Below are 24,607 nucleotides of genomic sequence, written 5' to 3'. Positions count from 1 at the left end.
AGAACAAAAGAAAAATGGAGATGGGAAACAGCAATAAAGAGAACCATCAAACTTCTCTTTTTATTATAAAATTATAGATATAATAATAATAATAATAAATAAATAAATAATGAGAGTAAAATTGCCAATAAAACACCAAACAGTTGTCATCTATCTCAGTTCTTCCCGTTACCCCGTCTTGTTATCCCTTTTCCGTTCCCAGATCTCTTTTTCTTTTTCTCCTCACCTGTCTTTTACTTTAGATGCAATAAATACTGCGCCATCTATGGGCGACATGAAGTAACACATATAAAACTGTGAATGTTGACTTTTTCTCTTGAATGTACATGAACATACAGACATGCTAAATTTGCTTATGTTAGCTTAAAATATAATTTTCATTGCGGTTATTTCGCTCTTTAAAGTTTCTCATATTAACTTAAATTCAAAACTTACGTGTACAATCTAATGAAAATACGCTCATACACGTCGATAAAACTGTGTGTACTGGTTTTCTACCTGTTGTTGCTGCTAGTTGGCTCTCCACTTGGTCAAGCTCATCCGTTTTATTTTGTATTTGCTCTTGCAAAATATTGACGAGCAACTGAACCGACTGGACTTGGTCTCCCACGACGCTGTTTGCTGCTTCGACCGCGGCCGTGATGTTATCTAATACACTGGAATCGATGACAAAGGTTCCATTCTCTATGAGTGTAGCGAAATTCTCAATGAGTTGATTGAAGCAAGTGATTTGGTCGGTTGTGAGGTTGGCCAGCTTGGTGAAGAGATCATCGATCATTGTAAGAAGCAGATCTGTTGGGTTGCCAGTGACGGCATTGTCCTCATTTACCTCACAGTATGGATCGACCGTGACAGTGTCGCCATCTTGATCGATAGAGTAAGTAAGCGATCGCCGCTTCCTTCCGGAATTGCCAGTGGCTTCCTCGATGGCTTCAATGACTCGTTGCAGGGCTTGATTGGTCTTTTGAAGAGCTGTGAGAGTGGCGTTGGAGGCAGCAATCTGGTTCTCGAGTCTTTCAATTTCTTGAAGTAACTGTGCTTTTCTTTGTTGCAATTCTGATAAAGTGTTTTGTGTAGTTTCTGGTTGTAGGGATGTTTGTTCATGGATGGCTGTTTGTAGTGTGGTAGTTGGCTCAGAGGTTACTGATGACACCGTTGGTTTTACAGTGGTTGGTTTTACTTTTGTTGGTATAAAAGTAGTTGGTGTTACAGTGGTCGTTAGCGGCACCTCTGTTGGTTGGTCAGCGGTTGATGGTGGTACTGTTGTTATTGACTTGTCACTGGTTGTTGGTGGCAAGGTGTTTTTTTGTTCTTTGGTGGTTGTTGTTGGTGACCCGGAGGCCGTATCATTGGTGGTTGGCGTTACAGTGGTTGTTAACAGCACCCCGGTTGTTCTTTGTTCAGTGGTTGGCCATGTGGTTAGCGATACGCCACGGGTAGTTAGTTCAGTGATTGTTGTTTGTAAATCTGCTGTTGATTGTACAGTGTTAGTGTGTGATGATGTTGGTTCAACACTAGTTGCTGGCAGAACTGTTGTTGCTAGTGACACAGTGGTTAGTGGCAGCTGGGTTGTTAGTCGTTCAGTAGTTGGTGACAATGTGGTTATTGATTGTTCAAGGGTTGTTGGTGACAAAGTGGTTGTCTGTAAAACTATGGTTGTTCGTTCATCAGTGATGGTTGGTTGTCCAGAGGCCGTTGGTGACACTGTGGTTGTTTGTAAAACTGTGGTTGTTGGTTCATCAGTGATCGTTGGCTGCCCAGAAGTCGTTGGTGACACTTTGGTTGCTTCTATAACTGTGGCTGTTGGCTCATCAGTGGTTGCTGGTTGCTCAGAAGTCGTTGGTGACATAGTTGTTTGAAAAACTGTGGTTATTTGTTTATGAGTGGTTGGTTGCTCAGATGTCGTTCGTGACACAGTGGTGGTTTGTAAAACTGTGGTTGATGGTTCATCAGTGGTTGTTGCTTGTTTAGAGGTCGTTGATGACACAGTGGTAGTTTGTAAAACTGTGGTTGTTGGTTCATCAGTGGTTGTTAGTTTACCAGTGGTTGTTGATTCATCAGTGGTTGTTGGTTCATGAGTGGTTGTTGGTTGTTCGGAGGTCGTTGGTGACACAGCGGCTGTTTGTAAAACTGTAGTTGTTGGTTCATGAGTGGTTGTTGGTTGCTCAGAGGTTGTTGGTGACACAGTGGTTGTTTGTAAACCTGTGGTTGCTGGTTCATCAGTGGTTGTTGGTTGCTCAGAGGTCATTGGTGACACAGTGGTTGTTCGTAAAACTGTGGTTGTTGGTTCATCAGAGGTTGTTGGTTCATGAGTGGTTGTTGGTTGCTCAGAGGTCGTTGGTGACACAGTGGTTGTTTGTAAAACTGTGGTTGTTGGTTGCTCAGAAGTCGTTGGTGATACAGTGGTTGTTTGTAAAACTGTAGTGGTTGGTTCATCTGTGGTTGTTGGTTGCTCAGAGGTCGTTGGTGACACGGTGGTTGTTTGCAAAATTGTGGTTGTTGGTTTATCAGTGGTTGTTGGTTGCTCAGAGGTCGTTGGTGACACAGTGCTTGTTTGCAAAATTGTGGTTGTTGGTCTATCAGTGGTTGTTGGTTGCTCAGAGGTCGTTGGTGACACAGTGGTCGTTTGTAAAACTGTGGTTGTTGGTTCATCAGTGGTTGTTGGTTGTTCAGAGGTCGTTGGTGAGACAGTGGTTGTTTGCAAAATTGTGGTTGTTGGTTCATCAGTGGTTGTTGGTTGCTCAGAGGTCGTTGGTGACACAGTGGTTGTTTGTAAAACTGTGGTTGTTGGTTCATCAGTGGTTGTTGGTTTATCAGTGGTTGTTGGTTGCTTAGAGGTCGTTGGTGACACAGTGGTTGTTTGTAAAACTGTGGTTGTTGGTTCATCAGTGGTTGTTGGTTGCTCAGAGGTCGTTGGTGACACAGTGGTTGTTTGCAAAATTGTGGTTGTTGGTTCATCAGTGGTTGTTGGTTGCTGAGAGGCCGTTGGTGACACAGTGGTTGTTTGTAAACCTGTGGTTGTTGGTTCATCAGTGGTTGTTGGTTCATCAGTGGTTGTTGGTTGCTCAGAGGTCGTTGGTGACACAGTGGTTGTTTGTAAAACTGTGGTTGTTGGTTCATCAGAGGTTGTTGGTTCATGAGTGGTTGTTGGTTGCTCAGAGGTCGTTGGTGACACAGTGGTTGTTTGTAAAATTGTTGTTGTTGGTTCGTCAGTGGTTGTTGGTTGCTCAGAGGTCGTTGGTGACACAGTGGTTGTTTGTAAACCTGTCTTTGTTGGTTCATCAGTGGTTGTTGGTAGCTCAGAGGTCGTTGGTGACACAGTAGTTGTTTGTAAACCTGTTTTTGTTGGTTCATCAGTGGTTGTTGGTTGCTCAGAGGTCGTTGGTGACAGAGTGGTTGTTTGTAAACCTGTGGTTGTTGGTTCATTAGTACTTGTTGGTTGCTCAGAGGTCGTTAGTGACACAGTGGTTGTTTGTAAAACTGTGGTTGTTGGTTCATCAGAGGTTGTTGGTTCATAAGTGGTTGTTGGTTGCTCATAGGTCGTTGGTGACACAGTGTTTGTTTGTAAATCTGAGGTTGTTGGTTCATCAGTGGTTGTTGGTTGCTCAGAGGTCGTTGGTGACACAGTGGTTGTTTGTATATCTGTAGTTGTTGGTTCATCAGTGGTTGTTGGTTGCTCAGAGGTCGTTGGTGACACAGTGGTTGTTTGTATATCTGTGGTTGTTGGTTCATCAGTGATTGTTGGTTGCTCAGAGGTCGTTGGTGACAAAGTGGTTGTTTGTAAAACTGTGGCTGTTGGTTCATCAGTGGTTGTTGGTTGCTCGGAGGTCGTTGGTGACACAGTGGTTATTTGCAAAATTGTGGTTGTTGGTTCATCAGTAGTTGTTGGTTGCTCAGAGGTCGTTGGTGAGACAGTGGTCGTTTGTAAAACTGTGGTTGTTGGTTCATTAGTGGTTGTTGGTTGCTCGGAAGTCGTTGGTGACACGGTGGTTGTTTGTAAAACTGTGGTTGTTGGTTCATCAGTGGTTGTTGGTTGCTCGGAGGTCGTTGGTGACACAGCGGTTGTTTGTAAAACTGTGGTTGTTGGTTCATTAGTGGTTGTTGGTTGCTCGGAAGTCGTTGGTGACACGGTGGTTGTTCGTAAATGTGTGGTTGTTGGTTCATCAGTGGTTGTTAGTTGCTCAGAGGTCGTTGGTGACGCAGTGGTTGTTTGTAAAACTGTGGTTGTTGGTTCATTAGTGGTTGTTGGTTGCTCAGAGGTCGTTGGTGACACGGTGGTTGTTTGTAAAACTGTGGTTGTTGGTTCATCAGTGGTTTTTGGTTGCTCAGAGGTCGTTGGTGAGACAGTTGTCGTTTGTAAAACTGTGGTTGTTGGTTCATTAGTGGTTGTTGGTTGCTCGGAAGTCGTTGGTGACACGGTGGTTGTTCGTAAATGTGTGGTTGTTGGTTCATCAGTGGTTGTTGGTTGCTCAGAGGTCGTTGGTGACACGGTGGTTGTTTGTAAAACTGTGGTTGTTGGTTCATCAGTGGTTGTTGGTTGCTCGGAGGTCGTTGGTGACACAGCGGTTGTTTGTAAAACTGTGGTTGTTGGTTCATCAGTGGTTGTTGGTTCATGAGTGGTTGTTGGTTGCTCAGAGGTCGTTGGTGACACTGTGGTTGTTTGTAAAACTGTGGTTGTTGGTTCATGAGTGGTTGTTGGTTGCTCAGAGGTCGTTGGTGACACTTTGGTTGTTTGTAAATCTGTGGTTGTTGGTTCATCAGCGGTTGTTGGTTGCTCAGAGGTCGTTGGTGACACAGTGATTGCTTGTAAAACTGTGGTTGTTCGTTCACGAGTGGTTGTTGGTTGCTCAGAGGTCGTTGGTGACACAGTGGTTGTTTGTAAAACTGTGGTTGTTCGTTCACGAGTGGTTGTTGGTTGCTCAGAGGTCGTTGGTGACACAGTGGTTGCTTGTAAATCTGTGGTTGTTGGTTTATCAGTGGTTGTTGGTTGCTCAGAGGTCGTTGGTGACACAGTGGTCGTTTGTAAAATTGTGGTTGTTGGTTCATGAGTAGTTGGTAGTTCTGAGGTAGTTACTGACCTAGTGGTTGTTTGTAAAACTGCGGTTGTTGGTTGCTTAGAGGTCGGTAACACAGTTGTTTGTAAAACTGTGGTTGTTGGTTCATCAACAGATGTTGGTTCATCAGTGGTCGTTGGTGACACAGTGGTCGTTTGAAAACCTGTGGTTAGTTCATCTCTGGTCGTTGGTTGCTCAGAAGTCGTTGGTGACACTGTGGTTTGTAAAACTGTGGATGTTGGTTCATCAGTGGTTGTTGGTTGCTCAGAGGTCGTTTGTAAAATTGTGGTTGTTGGTTCATCAGTGGTTGTTGGTTCATCAGTGGTTGGTTCATCAGTGGTTTTTGGTTGCTCAGAAGTTGTTGGTGACGATGTGGTTGTTTCTAAATTAGTATTTGGTGGTTCAATGGTGGTTGTTGGTTGCTCAAAGGTCGTTGGTGACACAGTGGTTGTTTGTAAATATGTGGTTATTGGTTCATTAGTGGTTGTTGGTTGTTCCGATGTTTTTGGTGACACAGTGGTTGTTTGTAAGATTGTGGATGTTGGTTGCTCAGAGGTCGTTGGTGACACAGTAGTTGTTTGTGACATCGTGGTGATTGGTTGTGCGGTGGTTGCTGTTGGTTGTGTGGTTGGTTCTACTTTTGTTGTTGGTGACACCGTGGTTGTTAGCGAGACTTTGGTTGTTAATTGTTCAGTGGTTTTTGGTGACTGTGTGGTTCGTTGATTTTCTGTCGTTGGTGAGTCAGTGGTTATTGTTGATGCTATGATTGTTTGCTCAGTGGTTTTTGGTAACTCGGTAGTTGATATAACTGCGGTAGTTTTCTGTGGTTTTGGCTGCATTGTAGTCGTTGGTTGTTTAGTGGAATTAGGTGGCAGTGTAGTTACTTTTTCCCTGGTGGGCAGCTTAGTTACCGTTGTATGTAATTCGGTGGTTGTTGGAGGGCCTGTAGATTTCAAATGTTTTCAGTGAATATTCTTTTTATCTATATCACACACACACATAGACTTATATGCACACACACAAATACATTCATTTCCAGAAATATACATATGTAGACACACACACACACACACACACACACACACACACACACACACACACAATATATATATATAATATATATATATATATATACATATACATATATGTGTGTGTGTGTGTGTACATATATACACATATAACATATATTTATTCAAACAAAGACATATATATATGTGTGTGTGCGTGTGTGTGTGTGTATGTGTGTGTGTGCGTGTGTGTATTGGGCAGCTCGACTAGCCTTATCGTGAGGAGCTAGAGATGAGCCGAGGGCCTGCCTGGAAGCTCGCAAAGAGGGTGCAAGTGAAGGGTAGATGCGACCATGCGCCCCCGTCAGCGTTAGCCCCTGATGATGTTATATATACACACCTTCACACACACGTGTATATATATATATTATATATATTATATATTATATATATATATATAATATATATATATCATATATATATATATATATATATATATATATATATATATATATATATATATACATACATATATATGTATATATGTGTGTGTGTGTAAATACATATACATGCGTATATACAAATACATATATCTGTATATACATATGCATGTAGACTGTGTATATGTATATAAATGCAATATGTATACATATATTCATTTATATACATGTATATATATATGACACACACACACACACCATGATCTAAATTTTATATTTGCAAATTTTAACGCACAGCCTTCTATTTCAAAGACTTTTGAAGATCAGAAAAGAAAGTTGTTAATCGTCCATCATGATTTTATACCTGAAACTTAAAAATAGTAAGTAATGGAGTATTGTATAACAGTAGCCCCCAATCGTTTTATACATACGAACCCTTTCTCAAACCTCTGACATATACGCGATCACCCAACGTTAACCTTCCATTTTCCTTCTTATAATCCTCCATGTGGGTCAAGGAAGTTGAACTACTTGGGGGTCGCAACGGGGGACACCAGTTGGAAACAACTGATATAACAGACATCTACCGAGTGTTTTAATCACAATATACATGGCGCTTTGCGTAAACAGGTGATGTACCCCCCTCCTATGATAGCAATCCGACAATGGTATTGTCAACCACAAAGCAAGAAAGCACGAGTTAAATTATATTAATACCAGGTTTTATCATTTTCACAAAGGTACGCACACAGGTAAAGAAGTACATACTGAGAGCTCAGAAAGGAGATAGAGAGACAGAACAAAAGAAAAATGGAGATGGGAAACAGCAATAAAGAGAACCATCAAACTTCTCTTTTTATTATAAAATTATAGATATAATAATAATAAATAAATAAATAATGAGAGTAAAATTGCCAATAAAACACCAAACAGTTGTCATCTATCTCAGTTCTTCCCATTACCCCGTCTTGTTATCCCGTTTCCGTTCCCAGATCTCTTTTTCTTTTTCTCCTCACCTGTCTTTTACTTTGGATGCAATAAATACTGCGCCATCTATGGGCGACATGAAGTAACACATAAAACTGTGAATGTGGACTTTTTCTCTTGAATGTACATCAACATACATACATGCAAAGTTTGCCTATGTTATGCTTAACCGACTGGACTTGCTGCTTGCTGCTTCGACCGCGACCGTGATGTTATCTAATACACTGGAATCGATGGCAAAGATTCCATTCTCTATGAGTGTAGCGAAATTCTCAATGAGTTGATTGAAGCAAGTGATTTGGTCAGTTGTGAGGTTGGCCAGCTTGGTGGAGAGATCATCGATCATTGACAGTGGCTTCCTCGATGGCTTCATTGACTCGTTGCAGGGCTTGATTGGTCTTTTGAAGAGCTGTGAGAGTGGCGTTGGAGGCAGCAATCTGGTTCTCGAGTCTTTCAATTTCTTGAAGTAACTGAGCTTTTCTTTGTTGCAATTCTGAGAAAGTGTTTTGTGTAGTTTCTGGTTGTTGGGATATTTGTTCATGGATGGTTGTTTGTAGTGTGGTAGTTAGATCAGAGGTTATTGATGGCACTGTGGTTGTTGGTAGTAGTGTTACTGATGACAGTGTGGTTGTTGGTTGTACTGTAGTTGGTTTTACTTCTGTTGGTAACAAAGTAGTTGGTATTACAATGGTCGTTAGCGGCACCATGATTGTTGGTTGGTCATTGGTTGATGTTGGCACTTTGGTTTTAGTTGGTGGCAAGGTGGTTCTTTGATTTTTGGTGGTTGTTATTGGCTCTGTAGTTTTTGGAAGAGTGCTTACTGGTGGTCCTGTGGTTGGTTGTACTTCTGTTGTTGATAGTACAGTGGTAATGTGTAATGCTGTTGTTGGTTCAACACTAAAGAAAACGCGGAATTTTCGTTGCTAGTAACACCGTGGTTAATAGTAGTTCGGTTGTTAGCTGTTCATCGGTTGGTGATATTGTAGTTATTGATTGTTCAAGGGTTGTTGGTGGACCTGTGGTTGGTTGTACTTCCGTTGTTATGGTAGGTGGCTCATCAGTGGTTGTCGGTTGCTTAGAAGTCGTTGGTGACACAGTTGTATGCAGGGCATCTGTTGTTGGCTGCTGACTGACTGTTAATTTCGTTGTGGCTATTAATTGTTCAGTGGTTGTTGGTGACACAATGGCTTGTAAAACTGTAGTTGTTGGTTGCTCAGGCGTCGTAAATGACATAGTAGGTGTTTGTAAAACTGTGGTTGTTGGTTCATGATTGGTTGTTGGTTGCTCAGAAGTCGTTGGTGACCCAGTGGCTGTTTGTGAAACTGTAGTTGTTGGTTCATCAGTAGTTGTTGGTTGCTCAGAGATCATTGGCGACACTATGATTGTTTGTGAAACTGTGGTTGATGGTTGCTCAGAGGTCGCTGGTTGCTCAGAGGGCGTTTGTGAAACAGTGGTTATCTGTAAAACTTTGGTTGCTGACTAAGTGGTTGTTTGTGAAACTCTGGTTTTTGGTTCCTCAGAGGTCGTTGCTGCCACATTGGTTGTTTGCAAAACTGTGGTTATTGGTTCATCAGTGGTTGTTGACTGCTCAGAAGTTGGCGACAGAGTCGTTGTTTGTAAAACAGTGGTTGTTGGTTCATCAGTGGTCGTTGGTTGCTCAGAGGTCAGTGGTGACACAGTGTTTGTTTGTAAAACTGTGGTTGTTGGTTCATCAGTAGTTTTTGGTTGCTCAGAGATCGTTGTTGAGAGAGTGGTTGTTTGTGAAACTGCGGTTGTTGGTGACACAATGGTCGTTTGTGAAACTGTGGTTGTTCGTTCACGAGTGGTTGTTGGTTGTTCATATGTTGTTTGTGACACTTGTTTGTAAAACTGTTGTTGTTTCATCAATGGTTGTTGGTTCTTGAGTGGTCGTTGATGACACAGCTATTGTTTGTAAACCAGTGGTTGTTGGTTGCTTAGAGGTCGTTGGTGACATAGTAGTTGTTGCTTCATCAGTGGTTGATCGTTGCTGTGAGGTCGTTGGTTGTTCAGTGGTTGTTGGTTGCTGAGAGGTCATTGGTGACAGAGTCGTTGTTGGTTGCCCAGAGGTCGTTGGTGACACAGTGGTTGTTGGTTCATAGGTGGCTGTTGGTTGCTCAGAGGTCGGTAGTGACAGAGTGGTTGTTTGTATTATTGTGGTTGTTGGTTCATCAGTGTTTATTGGTTGCTTAGTTGTCGTTGGTATACAGTGGTTTTTGGTTGCTGAGAGGTCGTTGTTGACACAGTGGTTGTTGGTTGCTTAGTGGTCGCTGGTTATACAGTGGTTTTTGGTTGTTCAGAGGTCGTTGGTGACACAGTGGTTGTTTTGGAAACAGTTGTTGTTGGTTCATCAGCGGTCGTTGGTAAAACACTGGTTGGTTCATCAGTGGTTGCTGTTTGATCAGAGGTCGTTGGTGATACTGTGGTTGTTTTTGAAACTGTTATTGTTAGTTCATCAGTGGTTGTTGGTTGCTCAGAGGTCGTTGGTGTTACAGTGGTTATTGGTTGCTCAGAGATCGTTGGTGACATAGTAGTTTTTTTTTTTTTTTTTTTTTTGTAAAATTGGGGTTGTTGGGTGCCCATAGGTCGTTGGTGACAAAGTTGTTTGTAAAACAGTGATTGCTGGTTCATTAGTTTTTGTTGGGTGCTTAGAGATCGTCTGTGGCAATGGGGTGATTGATTTTGCCATGGTTGTGTGTGACCGTGTGGTTGGTTCTACATTTGTTGGTCGTGACAAAGTGGTTGTTAGGAAGACTTCGGTTGTTAGTTGCTCAGCGGTTTTTGGTGACCACGTGGTTCGTTGATTTTCTGTCGTTGGTGGATCAGTGGTTATTGTTGATGCTATGATTGTTTGCTCAGTAGTTTTTGGTGACACAGTCGATATAACTCCGGTTGTTAGTTCCTTCAGTAGTTTTTAGTGGTGTTGGCTGCATTGTAGTCGTTGGTTGTTTAGTAGAATTAGGTGGCTGTGTAGTTACTGTTTCATTGGTTTGCAGTGGTTGAGGTGTTGTAGACTGCGCAGTGACAATTACAGTTTCTGTAGACAGCTCAGTTACTTTTGTATGTCGTTCAGTGTATTTTGGAGGTCCTGTGATTTATAAAGTTTTAAGTGAATAGTTTTATTTTTATCTGTATCATATATATATATATATACATTCATATGTATCCGTACATATGTAAACACACACACAAAACTGTATATATAATATATATATATATAATATATATTATATATATAAACTGTATATATACATAAACTGTATATATACGTATATATACATTTTATATATATATATATATATATATATATGATATATATATATATAATATATATATATATTCATGTCTGTGCACAGACATAAATATATATCCATATATACACACACATATATCCATATATGTATACACATATATCCACACACACACACACATCACACACACACACACACACACACACACACACACACACCACACATATATATATATATATATATATATATATATATATATATATATATATATATATATATATATATATATATTGTATGCATATACATACATGTATATGTATATATATGTATAGTGTATATATACACATATATACGCATATGTACATACATACATATTCACATACACACATGTGTATATATTATATATATATATATATATATATATATTATATATATATATATATATATATATATATATATATATATATATATATATATCATACACACACCTATATATATGCACCATAATATAGAATTTATATTTTGCAAATTTTAATGTCCAGCATTCTGGTCCAAAACCTGCTGGAGATCAGGAATGCAAATTCTTAATCATCGTTCATGATTTTATCTCTGAAATATAAAATTACCAATGGAGGATCATATGACACACTGGTTCCGAATCGTTTTACACTCGAGATCCCTTTGTTAAACCTCGGACACATCCGTGATCACCCGACGTTAACTTTCCAAAAGCTTTCTAATAATCCTTCATGTAGGTCATAGAAGTGACCTACTTGGGGTCTTGCAACACACCAGCTGGAAACAACTGATATAACAGATATGAAGATACATCTACCAAGTGTTTGAATCATACTATACGTGTGTAAACAGGTGATGTATCCCTTCCAACGATAGCAATCCAAAAATGGTATTGTCAATTACAAAACATGAAAACAGGGATTAAATTGTAATTATACCAGGTTCTACCATTCTGACAAAGGAACGCACACACAGATTAATAAGTATACAATAGATGAGGGTGCACAGAGAGAGAACAAAATAAAATGAAGATGGGAGACAGTAATAAAGAGAACTATCAAACGCTCTGTTTATCATATCAATTATAATAATCATCATAATAATAAATGAATAAGAATGATAGATAATAGAACTCAAAAAAACATCAAATAGTTGTCCTCCATCGCAACCAGGTCGTGCTCCCTTCCCAAATTTCTTTTCCTTGTCTTCTTATCCTTTTCTCTTTATCCATGGACAACGTACTTGTTTTAATCACAATATACGTGGTACTTTGTGTAAACAGATAGTAAACGACGATAGTAAACCAATAATGGTATTTGTCATTTACAAAACAAGAAAGCACGGGTTAAATTTTATTTATTCCAGGTTCTACCATTCTCACAAAGAAACGCACACACAGGTACAGAAGTATAGATGAGGGAGCTCTCAGAAAGGAGAAATAGAGAGAACAAAAGAAAATGAAGATAGAAGACAGTAATAAAGAGAACCATCAAACTTCTCTTTTTATTACAGCAATTACAGTTATAATTGTAGGTGTCCCATGGAGACACTTGGCCCACACTGGAGGCCCCCTGGTTAATCTTTGCATGACCTCTTGTTTAGGATTAGTAACAGATAACTGATAATGATGTGACCTTAGTAGGTCAGCGCAGATCAGTCCTTCCTTCCGGAATTGCCAGTGGCTTCCTCGATGGCTTCAATGACACGTTGCAAGACTTGATTGGTCTTTTGAAGAGCTGTGAGAGTGGCGTTGGAGGCAGCAATCTGGTTCTCGAGTCTTTCAATTTCTTGAAGTAACTGTGCTTTTCTTTGATGTAATTCTGAGTATGTGTTTTGTTTAGTTTCTGGTTGTAGGGATGTTTGTTCATGGATGGTGGTGGGTAGTGTGGTAGTTGGCTCAGAGGTTACTAATGACACTGGTTGTTGGTGGCAATATTGTTGGTAGTAGTGTAGTAGTTAGTAGTTCAAAAGTTACTGATGACAGTATGGTTGTTGGTTGCACTGTAGTTGGTTTCACTTCTGTTGGTAACAAAGTAGTTGGTATTACAGTGGTCACTAGCGGTACCTCGGTTGTTGGTTGGTTATTGACTGGTCAATGGTTGTTGGTGGCAAGGTGATTCTTTGATTTCTGGTAGTTGTCGTTGTCTCTGTAGTTGGTGGCAGAATCCTTATTGGGGCCCTGTAGTTGGCTGTACTTCTGTTGCTGATAGCACATTGGTAATGTCTGATGCTGTTGTTGGTTCAACATTAGATGTTGGCAGGATTTTCGTTGCTAGTGACACCGTGGTTAATGACAGTTCGGTCGTTAGCTGTTCATTGGTTATTGACATTGTGGTTATTGATTGTTCAAGGGGTATTGTTGGACCTGTGGTTGGTTGTACTTCCGTTGCTAGTAACACAGTGGTTGTTGGTAGGATTGTGGTAGGTGGTTCATCAGTGGTTGTTGGTGACAGTGGTTGTAAGCAGGAGCTCGGTTGTTGGCTGCTGACTGACTGTTGATTTCGTTGTGGTTATTAATTTTTCAGTGGTTGTTGGTGACCTTGTTGTTTGTCCTTCTGTTGGTTGCCCAGACGTAGATGACATAATGGGCGTTGGTATATTGTGGTTGCTGGTTTATTAGTGGTTGTTGGTTGCTCTGAGGTCGTTGGTGACACATTTGACTGCTGACTGCTGACTGGTTGTACTTCAATTGCTGTTTGTAAAACTATGTTTGTTGGTTGCCCAGAGGTCGTTGGTGACACAGGGGTTGTTGGTAAAACTATAGTTGTTGATTTATCAGTGGTTTTGGGTTGTTCACAGGTTGTTGGTGACCCAGTGATTGTTTGTAAAATTGTGATTGTTGGCTGATCAGAGGATGCTGGCACAGTTGTTGGTAAAACTGTGGTTGTTGATTGTTCAGAGGTCGTTGGTGACACAGTGGTTTGTGAAACTGTGGTTGTTGGATCATGGTTGGTTGTTGGTTGCTCAGAGGTCGTTGGTGACACGGTGGTTGTTTGGTTGGTCAGAGATCGCTGGTTGGTCAGTTGGTTGTTGATTCATCATTGGGTGTTGGTTGGTCTGAGGTCGTTGCTGACCCAGTGGTTATTAATAAAACTGTGGTTGTTAGTTGCTCAGAGGTCGTTGGTGACAGTGGTTGTTTGCATAACTGTGGTTGTTGATTGGTCAGAGGTCATTGGTGATGCAGTGATTGTAAATCTGTGGTTGTTGGCTCATCGGTGGTAGCTGACTGCTTGTTGTTGGATGAAAAGATTGTTGTTGGATGCTCGGAGGTCGTTGGTGACACAATGGCTGTTTCTAAAACTGTGGTTGTTGTTTCATCAGAGGTTGTTGGTTGATCAGAAGCCATTGGTGACGTAGTGGTTGTTTGTAAAACTGTAGTTGTTGGTTTAGCAAGGTTTTTTAGTTGCTCAGATGTTGATGACATAGTAGTTGTTAGTAAAATTGTTGTCGTTGGTGACACAGTGGTTGTTTGTGAAAATGTAGTTGCTGATTCACCAGTAGTTGGTTGCTGAGAGGTCGTTGGTGACACAGTGGTTGTTTGTAAGAGTGTCGTTGTAGGTTCACCAGTAGTTGCTGATTGCTCAGAGATCGGTTGTGCCATACTGGTAGCTTGTAAATCTGTGGTTGTTGGTTGCTCAGGTGTAGTAGGTGACACAGTGGTTGTTAGTTCATCAATGGTCGTTGGATCCTTTGTGGTCCATGGTACCACAGTGGTTGTTCGTAAAACTATGGATGTTGATTGTTCAGAGGTAGTAGGTGACACAGTGGTTGTTTGTAAGACTGTGGTTGTTGGTTCATTAGTGGTAGTTGGTTGCTCAGCAGTCGTTGGTCACAAAGTGGACCTCAGTTGTTGAGTAGTGGTGGCTATGTGTTTGGTTGTACTTCTGATGTCACAGTGGTTGTCTGTAAAAAATGGTAGTTGATTCATCAGTAGTTGTTGGTTGCTTAGAGGTCGTTAGTGACGCAGTGGCTGTTTGCAAAACTGTGGTTGTTGGTTCATCAGTGGTTGCTGGTTGCTCAGATATTGGTGAGACTGTGGTTGTTTGTGAATCTGTTTTTTTTTTTTTTTTTTTTTTTTTTTTTTTTTTTTCAGAGGTCATTGGTAATGCAGTGGTTGTTTGTAAAACTGTGGTTGCTGGTTGCTCAGTGGTCGTTGGTGACACAGTGGTTGTTTGTAAAACTGTGGTTGTTGGTTCATCAGTGGTTGTTGGTCGCTCAGATGTTGGTGAGACTGTGGTTGTTTGTGAATCTGTGGTTGTTTGCTCAGTGGTCGATGGTGACACAGTGGTTCTTTGTAAAACTGTGGTTGTTGGTTGCTCAGAGTTCGTTTGTGACGCAGTGGTTTGTAAAACCACTGTGGTTGTTGGTTCATCAGTAGTTGTTGGTTGCTCAGGGGTAATTGGTGACACAGTTGTTAGTAGGACCGTTGGGTGTTTAATAGTTATTAGCGGCACTGTGGTTATTGATTGTACAGTGGTTGTTGGTGGCTGTGTTGTTGTTGACAGTGGTTGCTTGTAAAGAAATTGTTTGCTCAGATGTCGATGGCGACTTAGAGGTTATTTGTAAAGCTCTGGGTGTTGGTTCATCAGTGGTCGTTGGTAGCTCAGAGGCTATTGCTGACACAGTGGTTGTTGTTTCATCACTGGTTGTTGATTTATGAGTGGTTGTTAGTTGCTTAGAGGTCGTTGGTGACACAGTGGTTGTTTGGAGAAATGTGATTTTGGGTTCACCAGCGGTTGTTGGTTGCTCAAAGGTCGTTAGTGATACAATGGTTCCTTGTAAAACTGTGGTTGTTGGTTCATTAGCGGTTGTTTGCTCAGAGGTTGTTGGTGACACATTTATTGTTTGTATATTTGTTGTTAATTCATCAGTGGTCGTTAGTTGCTTAGTTGATCTTTGGTAACCCAGTGAATGTTTGTAAAGCTGTGGTTGTTGGTTCATCAGTGTTTTTTTTTATTGCTGAGAGGTCGTTGGTAACACAGTGATTGTTTGCAAAAATGTGGCTGTTGGTTCATCAGTGGCAGTTGGTGACCCAGTAGTTGTATGCATATTTGTGGTTGTTGGTTCATTAGTCATAGTGGTTGTTTGTAAAATTGGGGTTGTTGATTGCTCAGAGGTCATTGGTGACACAGTGGTTATTTGCAAAGCTACGGTTGTCGTTTCATCAGTAGTTAGTGACACAGTGGTTGTTTGTAAAACTATGGTTGTTCCTTCAGTAGTTGATTACTCAGAAGTCGTTGGTAACATAGTATTTGTAAAAGTGTGGTATTTGGTTCATCAGTAGTCATTGGTAACAATGTTTGTAAAATTGTCGTTGATGCTTCAATAGATGCTTGTTGCTTAGTTGTTGTTTGTGGCACTGTGGTGATTGAGTATGCGCTGGTTGTTGATGGTTGTGTGGTTGGTTTTGTTGGTGGTGAGATAGTGCTTGTTTGGTGCTTATAATTCGTTGGAGATACAGTGGTTGTTAGGACCTCGATTGTTGTTCATATGTCGTTGGTGATACAATGGTTGTTAATAAGACCCCGGTTGTTTGTGTTGTAGTTGTGTGTTCAGTGGTTTTTGGTGACACAGTAGTTGATATATCTCCGGTTGTTGGTTCCTCAGTAGTTTTCAGTGGTGTTGGCTGCATTGTAGCCGTCGGTTGTTCAGTAGATTTAGGTGCAGTGTATTTACTGTTATATTGATAGGCAGTGGTTCAAGGGTTGTAGACTGCAGTGACAATTACAGTTTCTTTGTGTGATTCTGTGGATGTTGGAGTGCCTGTGAATTTGAACAGTTTTAATATCAGTATTACTTTTATGTATATATATACTCACAAACATTCATATACATATATAGTGCATACATACATACAGTACATACACAACTACACACATATATACACACATATACTTAAACTACACACACATATATATATACACACACATAAACTGTATACATATACTTAAACTATATATACACATAAACTGTATGTATATATGCGTGTGTACAGGCAGTCTCTATATCTATTCATATATGTTTTTTTATACAGTATGCATGCCCACGCATACACACATATATATATGCATATAATATATATATATATATATATATATATATATATATATATATATATATATATATATATATATACAAATATATATATACACACTCACATATATGTATATAAATTGCATGTCCATAATACATTATATATATATATATATATTATATTCTTATATGTATAGTATGCATACACATATACACATATGCATGTATGTATACATATGTATATACATATATATACTACATATGTATATACATATATATTACTACATCCATGTATATACATATATATACTCCATATGTATATATACATATTCATATTTATGAATATATATGTTACAAACACGCACACATACACATTCACACACTTATAAATATACACTATAATTTAAATGTAGATTTTGCAAGTTTTATTGTCCAACATTCTGGTCCAAAGACTACTGGAGATCAGGAATGCAAATTCTTTATCATCGTTCATGATTTTCTCCCTGAAACATAGAATTACTATGGAGGATCGTATGACACAATGGTCCCCCAATCCGTTTTACCCTTTCTCAAACGTCTAACACAGCTGGAAATAACTGATATAAAAGATATGAGATACATCTACCAGTGTTTTAATCACACTATAATGGCGCTTTGTGTAGACAGGTGATGTACCCCCTCCTACGATAGCAATCCAACAATGGTATTGTCAATCACAAAATATGAAAACACATGTTAAAGTGTAATCATACCAGTTTCTATCATTCTAACAAACTATTAAGTATACAGTAGATAAGGGAGCTCAGAAAGAGAAAGAGAGAAAGAAAAGGAAGAGTAGTAAAGAGAACCATCAAACTTCTCTCTTTTTATTAATTAATTTTTATTAATTATAGTTAAAATAATTCATAATAATAATGATAGATAATAAAATTGGCAACAAAACACCCACAGTTGTCATCCTTGTCTTGTAACCCCTTTTCCTTTCCCAGATATCTTTCTCTTTTTCTCCTTCTCATCCTTTCCTTTGGATGCAAGGAATTCTACGCCATCTATGGGCGACGTGTAGTAACATATGACAGACTATGAATGTATGTACTTTGTTTTCTTGAATGTATATGAACATGCATACATGTAATAATGCAATGCCGCATTGATATCGATAAATAACAACCCTCCCTGACCAGGACTCGAACCTAGGTCACTCCGGGTATGAAACCGGAGGCCAGTGCTAAACCAACCGTGCCACACGACCCACTAAAAGGAGTGTGCAACTAGGATCTTACTAGCTCCATAGACATTACCTATCTACTCGTACTTACGCTCACTCCCCGTGGGCACTCGGTGGAAATTGATTTAGCAATTCAAATCCTAAGTCAGATGTACCGAGGTATATTTATGAAAGATGGAATAATGCAATGCCGCATTGATATCGATAAATAACAAGCCTCCCTGACCAGGACTCGAACCTAGGTCACTCCGGTATGAAACCGGAGGCCAGTGCTAAACCAACCAAAACTTCGCTTTCATTACTCAAGTACGAGTAGATAGGTAATGTCAATGGAGCTAGTAAGTCCTAGTTGCCACACTCCTTTTAGTGGGTCGTGTGGCACGGTTGGTTTAGCACTGGCCTCCGGTTTCATACCCGAGTGACCTAGGTTCGAGTCCTGGTCAGGGAGGGTTGTTATTTATGCATACATGTAAATTTTGCGTATGTTATGGCTTAAAATAACACTTTCACTATAGTAATTTCGCTCTTTAAAGGTCATCAAATTAACTCATACGCACTGATAAAGTTGTCTACTACTGTTTATACGTGGATTTGTACCTGTCGTTGCTGCTAGCTGGCTTTTCACTTGATCAAGCTCATCCGTTTTATTTTATTTTTGCTCTTGCAAATATTGACGAGCAGCTGAACCGTTCCATTCTCATTCTGATTTGTTCGGCTGTAGGTTAGAGAGCTTTGGTGAAGAGATCATTGATCATTGTAAGGAGATTCGTTAGGTTGCCAGTCACGGCATTGTCCGATCGCCGCTTCCTTCCGGAATTGCCAGTGGCTTCCTCGATGTCTTCAATGACTCATTGCAAGGCTTCACTGATCATTTGAGGAGCTGTAAGAGTGGCGTTGGAGGCAGCAATTTGGTTTTCAAGTCTTTTCTATTTCTTGAAGTAACTGTGCATTCTTTGTTGCAATTGCCTTAGAGGTTATTGGTGACACTATGGTTGTTGGTCGTACTGTGTTTTTTTGTACTTTTGTTGGTAAAGAGTAGTTGGTGGAATTGCTGTGATCGTTAGCGGAGCCTCAGTTGTTGGTTTTCAGTGGTTGAATAGTAGGACTATGGTTTATTGATTGGTCATTGCTCGTTGGTGGTTCTTTGTTGGATCTGTGGTTGGTTGTACTGTTGGTGGTTGGTGTTACAATGTTGTTAGCAGCACCCCAGTTTGTTTCTTTGCTGAATGGATGGCGGCTATGCGGTCAGTGATGATTCATGGGTAGTTTTTTGTATTGTGATTGTTGTTTGTTACTTCTGATGATAGCAAACTGTAGTTATTGGTTCAACAATAATTATAATAATATAGGAAAAAGGAAAGAAAGAAAATATAAGAATATGTATGCATGTATATCTCTCTCTATATTTATATGTATATATGTATTTTTTCTCTCTTTATGTGTATATATAGTTCGGTGTTTCTGTGGTTATTGGTGACTCCGTGGTTATTGATTGGTCAAGCATTGTTGTTTGACCTGGTAGTTTCACTACTGTTGGTAGTAACTATGGGAAATGATTCATCAGTGCTTACCCAGTGGTTTGTAACACTGTGGTTGTTCTTTCACTTGTTGGTGACAAAGTGGTTGTTAGCAGGACCTTCATTGTTGGCTGCTCTATGTTTGTTGGTTGTACCTCTGATTTGATGACGCAGTGGTTGTTTACATGACCTCGGTTGTTAGGTGTTCAGTAGGTGATTGGCACTGGGGTTATTTATTGTTCAGTGGTTGTTAGTGGCCGTGTGTTCGTTGTACTTCAGCAGTTGGCAGTTGGTTTCATGGTTGGTTGTTCATTAAGTTGGTGACACAATTGTTTGTTAGCAGGACCTCAGTTGTTGACTGCTCAGTCGTTGTTGATGGCTCTGTGGTTGGTTGTACTTCTGTTGGCCCTACAGTGGTTGTTGTGTAAAACTGTGGTTGTTAGACTAACAATTTTTGTTGGTGGCACAGTGGTTGTTATCCAGACTTCGATTGTTAGCTTCTCAGTAGTTTTTGGCGACTGTGGTTTATTAGTCCTGAGTAGTTTGTTGGTTTCCACTATGGATAATGATTGGTCTGTGGTGTTGATGGCCCTGTGGTTTGGTTGTACTTCTGTTAATTCATCAATGGCTATTGTTCAGAGGTACATGGCCCTGTGATGTTGGCAATAGTCTGGTTTTTGTACTGTTGTACTGTTGATATTGGGTTTATTGTACTTCTGTTGGTGACACAGTTGCCGTTGGTGAAATTATGGTTATGTTTGATTCGTTGGTAATTAGTTTCACTAAATGTAGATTCTACTGTAACTTGCTCTTCAGCTGTTGGTTCCTGAGATGACGTTGTGGTTTGGCAATGGCACTGTGGTTGTTGGCAACCTAGTGGTTATTGTTGGTGGCATTGGTGTTGTTGATTATTCAATGGTTGTTTGGTGGCACTGCGATTACTGATTGGACAGGGTTTGTTGTTGGCACCGTGATTATTGTCGGCACTGTGGTTGTTGATTGTTCAGTGGGTTTGTTGGCACTATGGTTTTTGATTGTTCAATGGTAGTTGGTGGGAATGTGATTATTAATTGATCAGAAGTTGTTTGGACTGTAGTTTACGTTATTTCAGTGCTTGTTTGCTGCACTGTGGTTATTAACTGTTCAGTGGTTATTGGTTGCACTAAGGTTGTTGATTGTGCAGTGGATGATGGTGGTATGATGGTTTGCTTACAAATTGATGCCTCGGTGGTTGTTTGGTTGTGGTTATTGATTGTTAAGGAGTTGTTAGTGGCACTGTGGTTGTTGGTTCAGTGGTTGTTTGTGGCACTTTGGTTTATTGATTGATCAGTGGTTGTTGGTGGCACTGTAGTTATTGATTGGACAGTGGTTGTTGGTAGCACTGTGGACATTGATTGAAGAATGGTTGTTTGTGGCACTGTGTTATGGATATTTCAGTGGTTGTTGGTGTCACTGCGGTTACTAATTGTTCCAGAATTATTGGTAGCACTGTGGTTATTGATTGTTCAGTGAATTTTGGTGGCACTGTAGTTGTAGACTGTTCAGTTGATTGTTGGTAGCACTGTGGTTATTGATTATTCAGTGGTTGCTGGTGGAACTGTGGTTATTGACAGTAGTTGGTGGCACCGTGGTTATTCAGTGGTTGTTAGTGTCAACTGTGGTTGCTGGGGGCATTTTGGTTATTGATTGTTCAACGATTGTTAGTGGCACTGTGATTTTTGATTGTTCAGTGATTGTGGCATTATGGTTATTGATTGTCCAGTAGTTGTTTGTGGCACTTGTTCTTGTGGCACTGGTTCTTGATTGATCAATGGTTGTCGATGTAACTGTGGTTATTTAATGTTCAGGGGTTATTTATTGGACAATAGTTGTTGGTGTGCCACAAACATGTAGGTGATTGTTGATTGTTAAGTGATTGTGGTGGCACTTTGGTTTTTGATTGATCAATGTTGTTGGTGGCACTTTGGTTCTTGATTGTTTAATGGTTAATAGTTGCAATGTGGCTGTTGACTTTTTAGTGGCTGTTGCTAGTACTAGTACTGGTTATTGATAGGACAGTGGCTGTTTGTGGCACAGTGCTTATTGATTGTCTAGTGGTTGTTAGTGCAACTGTAGTTATTGACTGTTCAGTACTTGTTAATAGCAATCTGGTTATTGGATGCCCAGTGGATGTTGGAGGCATTGAGGTTATTGATTTTTCAGCGGTTATTGATGGCACTATGGTTATTGACTGTTCCTTTGTTGGTTGCACTTTGGTTATTGGTTGTTCAGTGGTTGTTGTAGGCACTGTAGTTCTTGCTTATTCAGTGGATGTTATTAGCACTGTGGTTATTGGTTGTTCACCGGATGTTAGAGGCACTGTTATTATTGCTTGTTCAATGGTTGTAATTGGCACTAGTTATTGGTTGTTCACTGGTTGTTGGACGCACTGTGGTTATTGATTTTTCAGCGGTTTTTATGACACTACGGTTATTGGTTCAGTGATTGTTGGAGACACTATGGTTATTGGTTGTTCAGTGGTTGTTGGTACTGTAGTTATTGCTTGTTCAGTGGTTGTTATTGGCCCTGTGGTTATTGGTGGTTGGAAGCACTGTGGTTATTGATTTTTCAGCGGTTATTGGTTGTTCAGTGGTTATTGGTGGCACTATGGTTAGTGACTGCTCAGTGGTTGTTGGTGGCACTATGGTTATTGCTTGTTAAGTGGTTGTTCAAGGCACTGTGTTTATTGCTTCTTCAGTTCTTGTTTTTGGCACTGTGGTTATTGGTTGTTCAGTGGTTGTTATTGGTACTTCGGCTCTTGATTGTTCGGTGGATGTTGGAGGCGCTGAGGTTGTTGATATTTCAGTGGTTATTGATGACATTATGGTTATTTATTGTTCAGTGGTTGTTGGTAGCACGTTGGTTATTGCTTGTTCAGTGGTTGTTATTTGTACTGTGGTTATTGGTTGTTCAGTGGTTGTTGGAGGCACTGTGTTTATTGCTTGTTCAGAGGTTGTTCTTGGCACTGTGTTTATTAGTTGTTCAGTGAATGTTTCAGGCATTGTGGTTATTGTTTGGACAGTGATTGTTGATTATTGATTGTTTATTGGTTGTTGGTTATTGATTGTCTAGAAGTTGTTGATGAAACTGTAGTTATCAATTGTCCAGTGGTTGTTCATTGATTGTTCAGTGGACGTTGGTTATTGATTGGACAGTGATTTGTATCACTGGGGTTATTGGTGGCCATTTGGTTGTTACTTGTTCAATGGTTGTTGCACTGTTAATGATTGCTCACTGGTTGTTGGTGATTGTAAAGTGATTTTTATTACCACTGTGTTTGTTGATTGTTTAGTTCTTGGTGGCGCTGTGGTTGTTGATGGTTCAATGATTGTTGGTGGCACTGTGACGACTGGTTGTTCAGTGAATGTTGGTGGCACTGTGGTTGTTAATTGTTTAGTGGTTGTTGGTGGCACTGTGGTTGATTGTACAATGGTTGGTAGCACTGTAGTTGTAGATTGTTCAATGGTTGTTATTGTTATTTATTATAGTTCTTGGGTGGCACTGTTGATGATCGTTCAGAGGTTGTTGGAGGCACTGAGGTTATTGATTGTTCAGCGTATTTTTATGGCAGAATGGTTATTGATTAGACAATGGTAGTTGGTAGATTGTTCAGTAGCTGTTGCTGGCACTGTGGTTACTGATTTTTCTGTTGTTTGTGGCATTATGGTTGGTTGTACTTCTGTTTTCGGTGACATGGTGGTTGTTGGCTCATCCGTGGTTGTTGCTGAAACAGCGGTTGTCAGCAGGATCATGGCTACTTCTGTTGGTTCATCTGTGGCTGTTGTTTTTTTATATGTCGTTGGTGACACAGTGGTTGTTAACAGAACCTCGGTTGCTAGTTGCTCAATAGTGGTGATTGGTTGTCCAGTGGTTGTCAGTGGATCTGTGGATATGATTTTTCAGTAGATTTTTGCGGGACGGTGGTTATTGTTTGGTGGTGGTTGTTGATTGGTCAGTGGTTATTGATGGCACTATGATTATTGATTGCACAATGGTTAATGGTGGCACTGTGTTTTTTTTATTGTTCATTGGTTGTCGGTGGCCCTGGTTAGTTACACTTTGCACTTAGTTGTTACTTTCGTTGCTGGCGCAAGAGCAATTGTTGATGTCACTGCAGTTGTTTCTGGTCCAGCAGCTGTTACCTTATCAGTGATTATTGGTGGCACTGCGTTTGATGCATCTGCAGCAATTAACAACGGCATTGTGGTTGTTGGTGGCTGTTAAGGTGTCTGTGTCTGTTGGCTTAGTAGTTGTTGGTGTTTTGCTTATTGGTTGCTCAGTGGTTGTTGATATTTCTGTGGTTGCTGGTTGACCCGAGGATGTTGGTTGCAATATGGTTGTTGGTGGCATTATAGTTGTTGGACCTGTTGTAGCTGGTAGCATTGTGGTTATTGGTGTTGTCTGTGGCTCATTAGTTATTGGAGATGCTGTGGTTGTTGGTGACATGGTGGTCATGGGTGACTGTATGGTTGTCGGTAGACCTGTGGATATTTGTGATAATGTTCCTCTTGGCTCAGTAGTCGTGGTGTCGTTTTTGTTACTGGTAGTTCATTGGTTGTTGATGTTATTCTTAGTTGTTTTATGGTTGTTAGCTGAGTAGTTGTTATTGGTTGTTCGGTGGTTATTGGTTGCTCTGTGGATGTTGGCAACTCTTTTTTTGTGGGGCCAGAGGATGTTGGTTATAATTTCGGTGTGGTTGTTAGTGGCACTGTAATTGTTGCCTTAGCAATAGTTGTTAGCAACATTGAGGTGGTGGCACTGTAATAGTATGAGGCTCAATTAAAATTGCTAGTTTTGTAGTTAGTTGCTCATTGGTTGTTGGTGGCTGTTTGGATGATTGTTGTGTGATAGTTGTTAATGATACCGAGGTTGTTGGTGGTACTGTAGGTGTTGATGGCGTTGTTGTTGCTAGTGGTTCAGGGGATTATGATGGTTCTGTGATTCTTGGTGGCTCAGTTGTTACTGTTACTGTACTGTAGTAGTTAGTGATTCACTGGTTATTGTTGGCAATGTAA

At 40.2% G+C, this 24,607-nt stretch overlaps 4 protein-coding genes across 4 annotated transcripts; all 4 read right to left on the bottom strand.

Annotated features, from left to right (window-relative positions):
* Positions 1–222: 222 nt before the first annotated feature.
* On the bottom strand, positions 223–7,084 carry LOC119583282 (mucin-2-like). The gene is made up of 9 exons (XM_037931753.1): positions 6,949–7,084; positions 5,496–5,997; positions 4,886–5,078; positions 4,226–4,492; positions 3,894–4,033; positions 2,366–2,576; positions 2,203–2,236; positions 499–2,004; positions 223–362 (listed from the first exon to the last, which is right to left on the bottom strand). Exons 1-9 carry the CDS (start codon positions 7,082–7,084, stop codon positions 223–225), a joined length of 3,129 nt encoding a protein of 1,042 aa, XP_037787681.1.
* Positions 7,085–7,823: 739 nt separating this feature from the next.
* LOC119583281 (hepatitis A virus cellular receptor 1-like) lies at positions 7,824–8,721 on the bottom strand. Its single transcript, XM_037931752.1, has 2 exons — positions 8,521–8,721; positions 7,824–8,411 (listed from the first exon to the last, which is right to left on the bottom strand). The coding sequence occupies exons 1-2, from the start codon at positions 8,719–8,721 to the stop codon at positions 7,824–7,826; spliced, it is 789 nt and encodes a 262-aa protein (XP_037787680.1).
* A 246-nt stretch (positions 8,722–8,967) lies between these two features.
* LOC119583280 (mucin-2-like) lies at positions 8,968–14,604 on the bottom strand (the record flags this gene model as incomplete). Its single annotated transcript, XM_037931751.1, has 11 exons — positions 8,968–9,254; positions 9,346–9,694; positions 9,787–9,926; positions 10,382–10,594; positions 11,531–11,552; positions 12,286–12,368; positions 12,452–12,691; positions 12,751–12,794; positions 12,954–13,164; positions 13,315–13,786; positions 14,059–14,604. Coding segments are annotated over 11 exons (2,607 nt in total), but the record flags the coding sequence as incomplete, so codon positions are not given.
* A 7,819-nt stretch (positions 14,605–22,423) lies between these two features.
* On the bottom strand, positions 22,424–23,794 carry LOC119583279 (mucin-2-like). The gene is made up of 4 exons (XM_037931750.1): positions 23,656–23,794; positions 23,182–23,475; positions 22,828–23,004; positions 22,424–22,557 (listed from the first exon to the last, which is right to left on the bottom strand). Exons 1-4 carry the CDS (start codon positions 23,792–23,794, stop codon positions 22,424–22,426), a joined length of 744 nt encoding a protein of 247 aa, XP_037787678.1.
* Between the last annotated feature and the right edge of the window lie 813 nt (positions 23,795–24,607).

The sequence above is a fragment of the Penaeus monodon genome, chromosome 17 (assembly GCF_015228065.2).
Source record: "Penaeus monodon isolate SGIC_2016 chromosome 17, NSTDA_Pmon_1, whole genome shotgun sequence".
NCBI lineage: Eukaryota > Metazoa > Arthropoda > Malacostraca > Decapoda > Penaeidae > Penaeus > Penaeus monodon.
The sequence above is the reverse complement of the archived record's forward strand: the minus strand, read 5'-3'. Positions and strand labels throughout refer to the sequence as shown.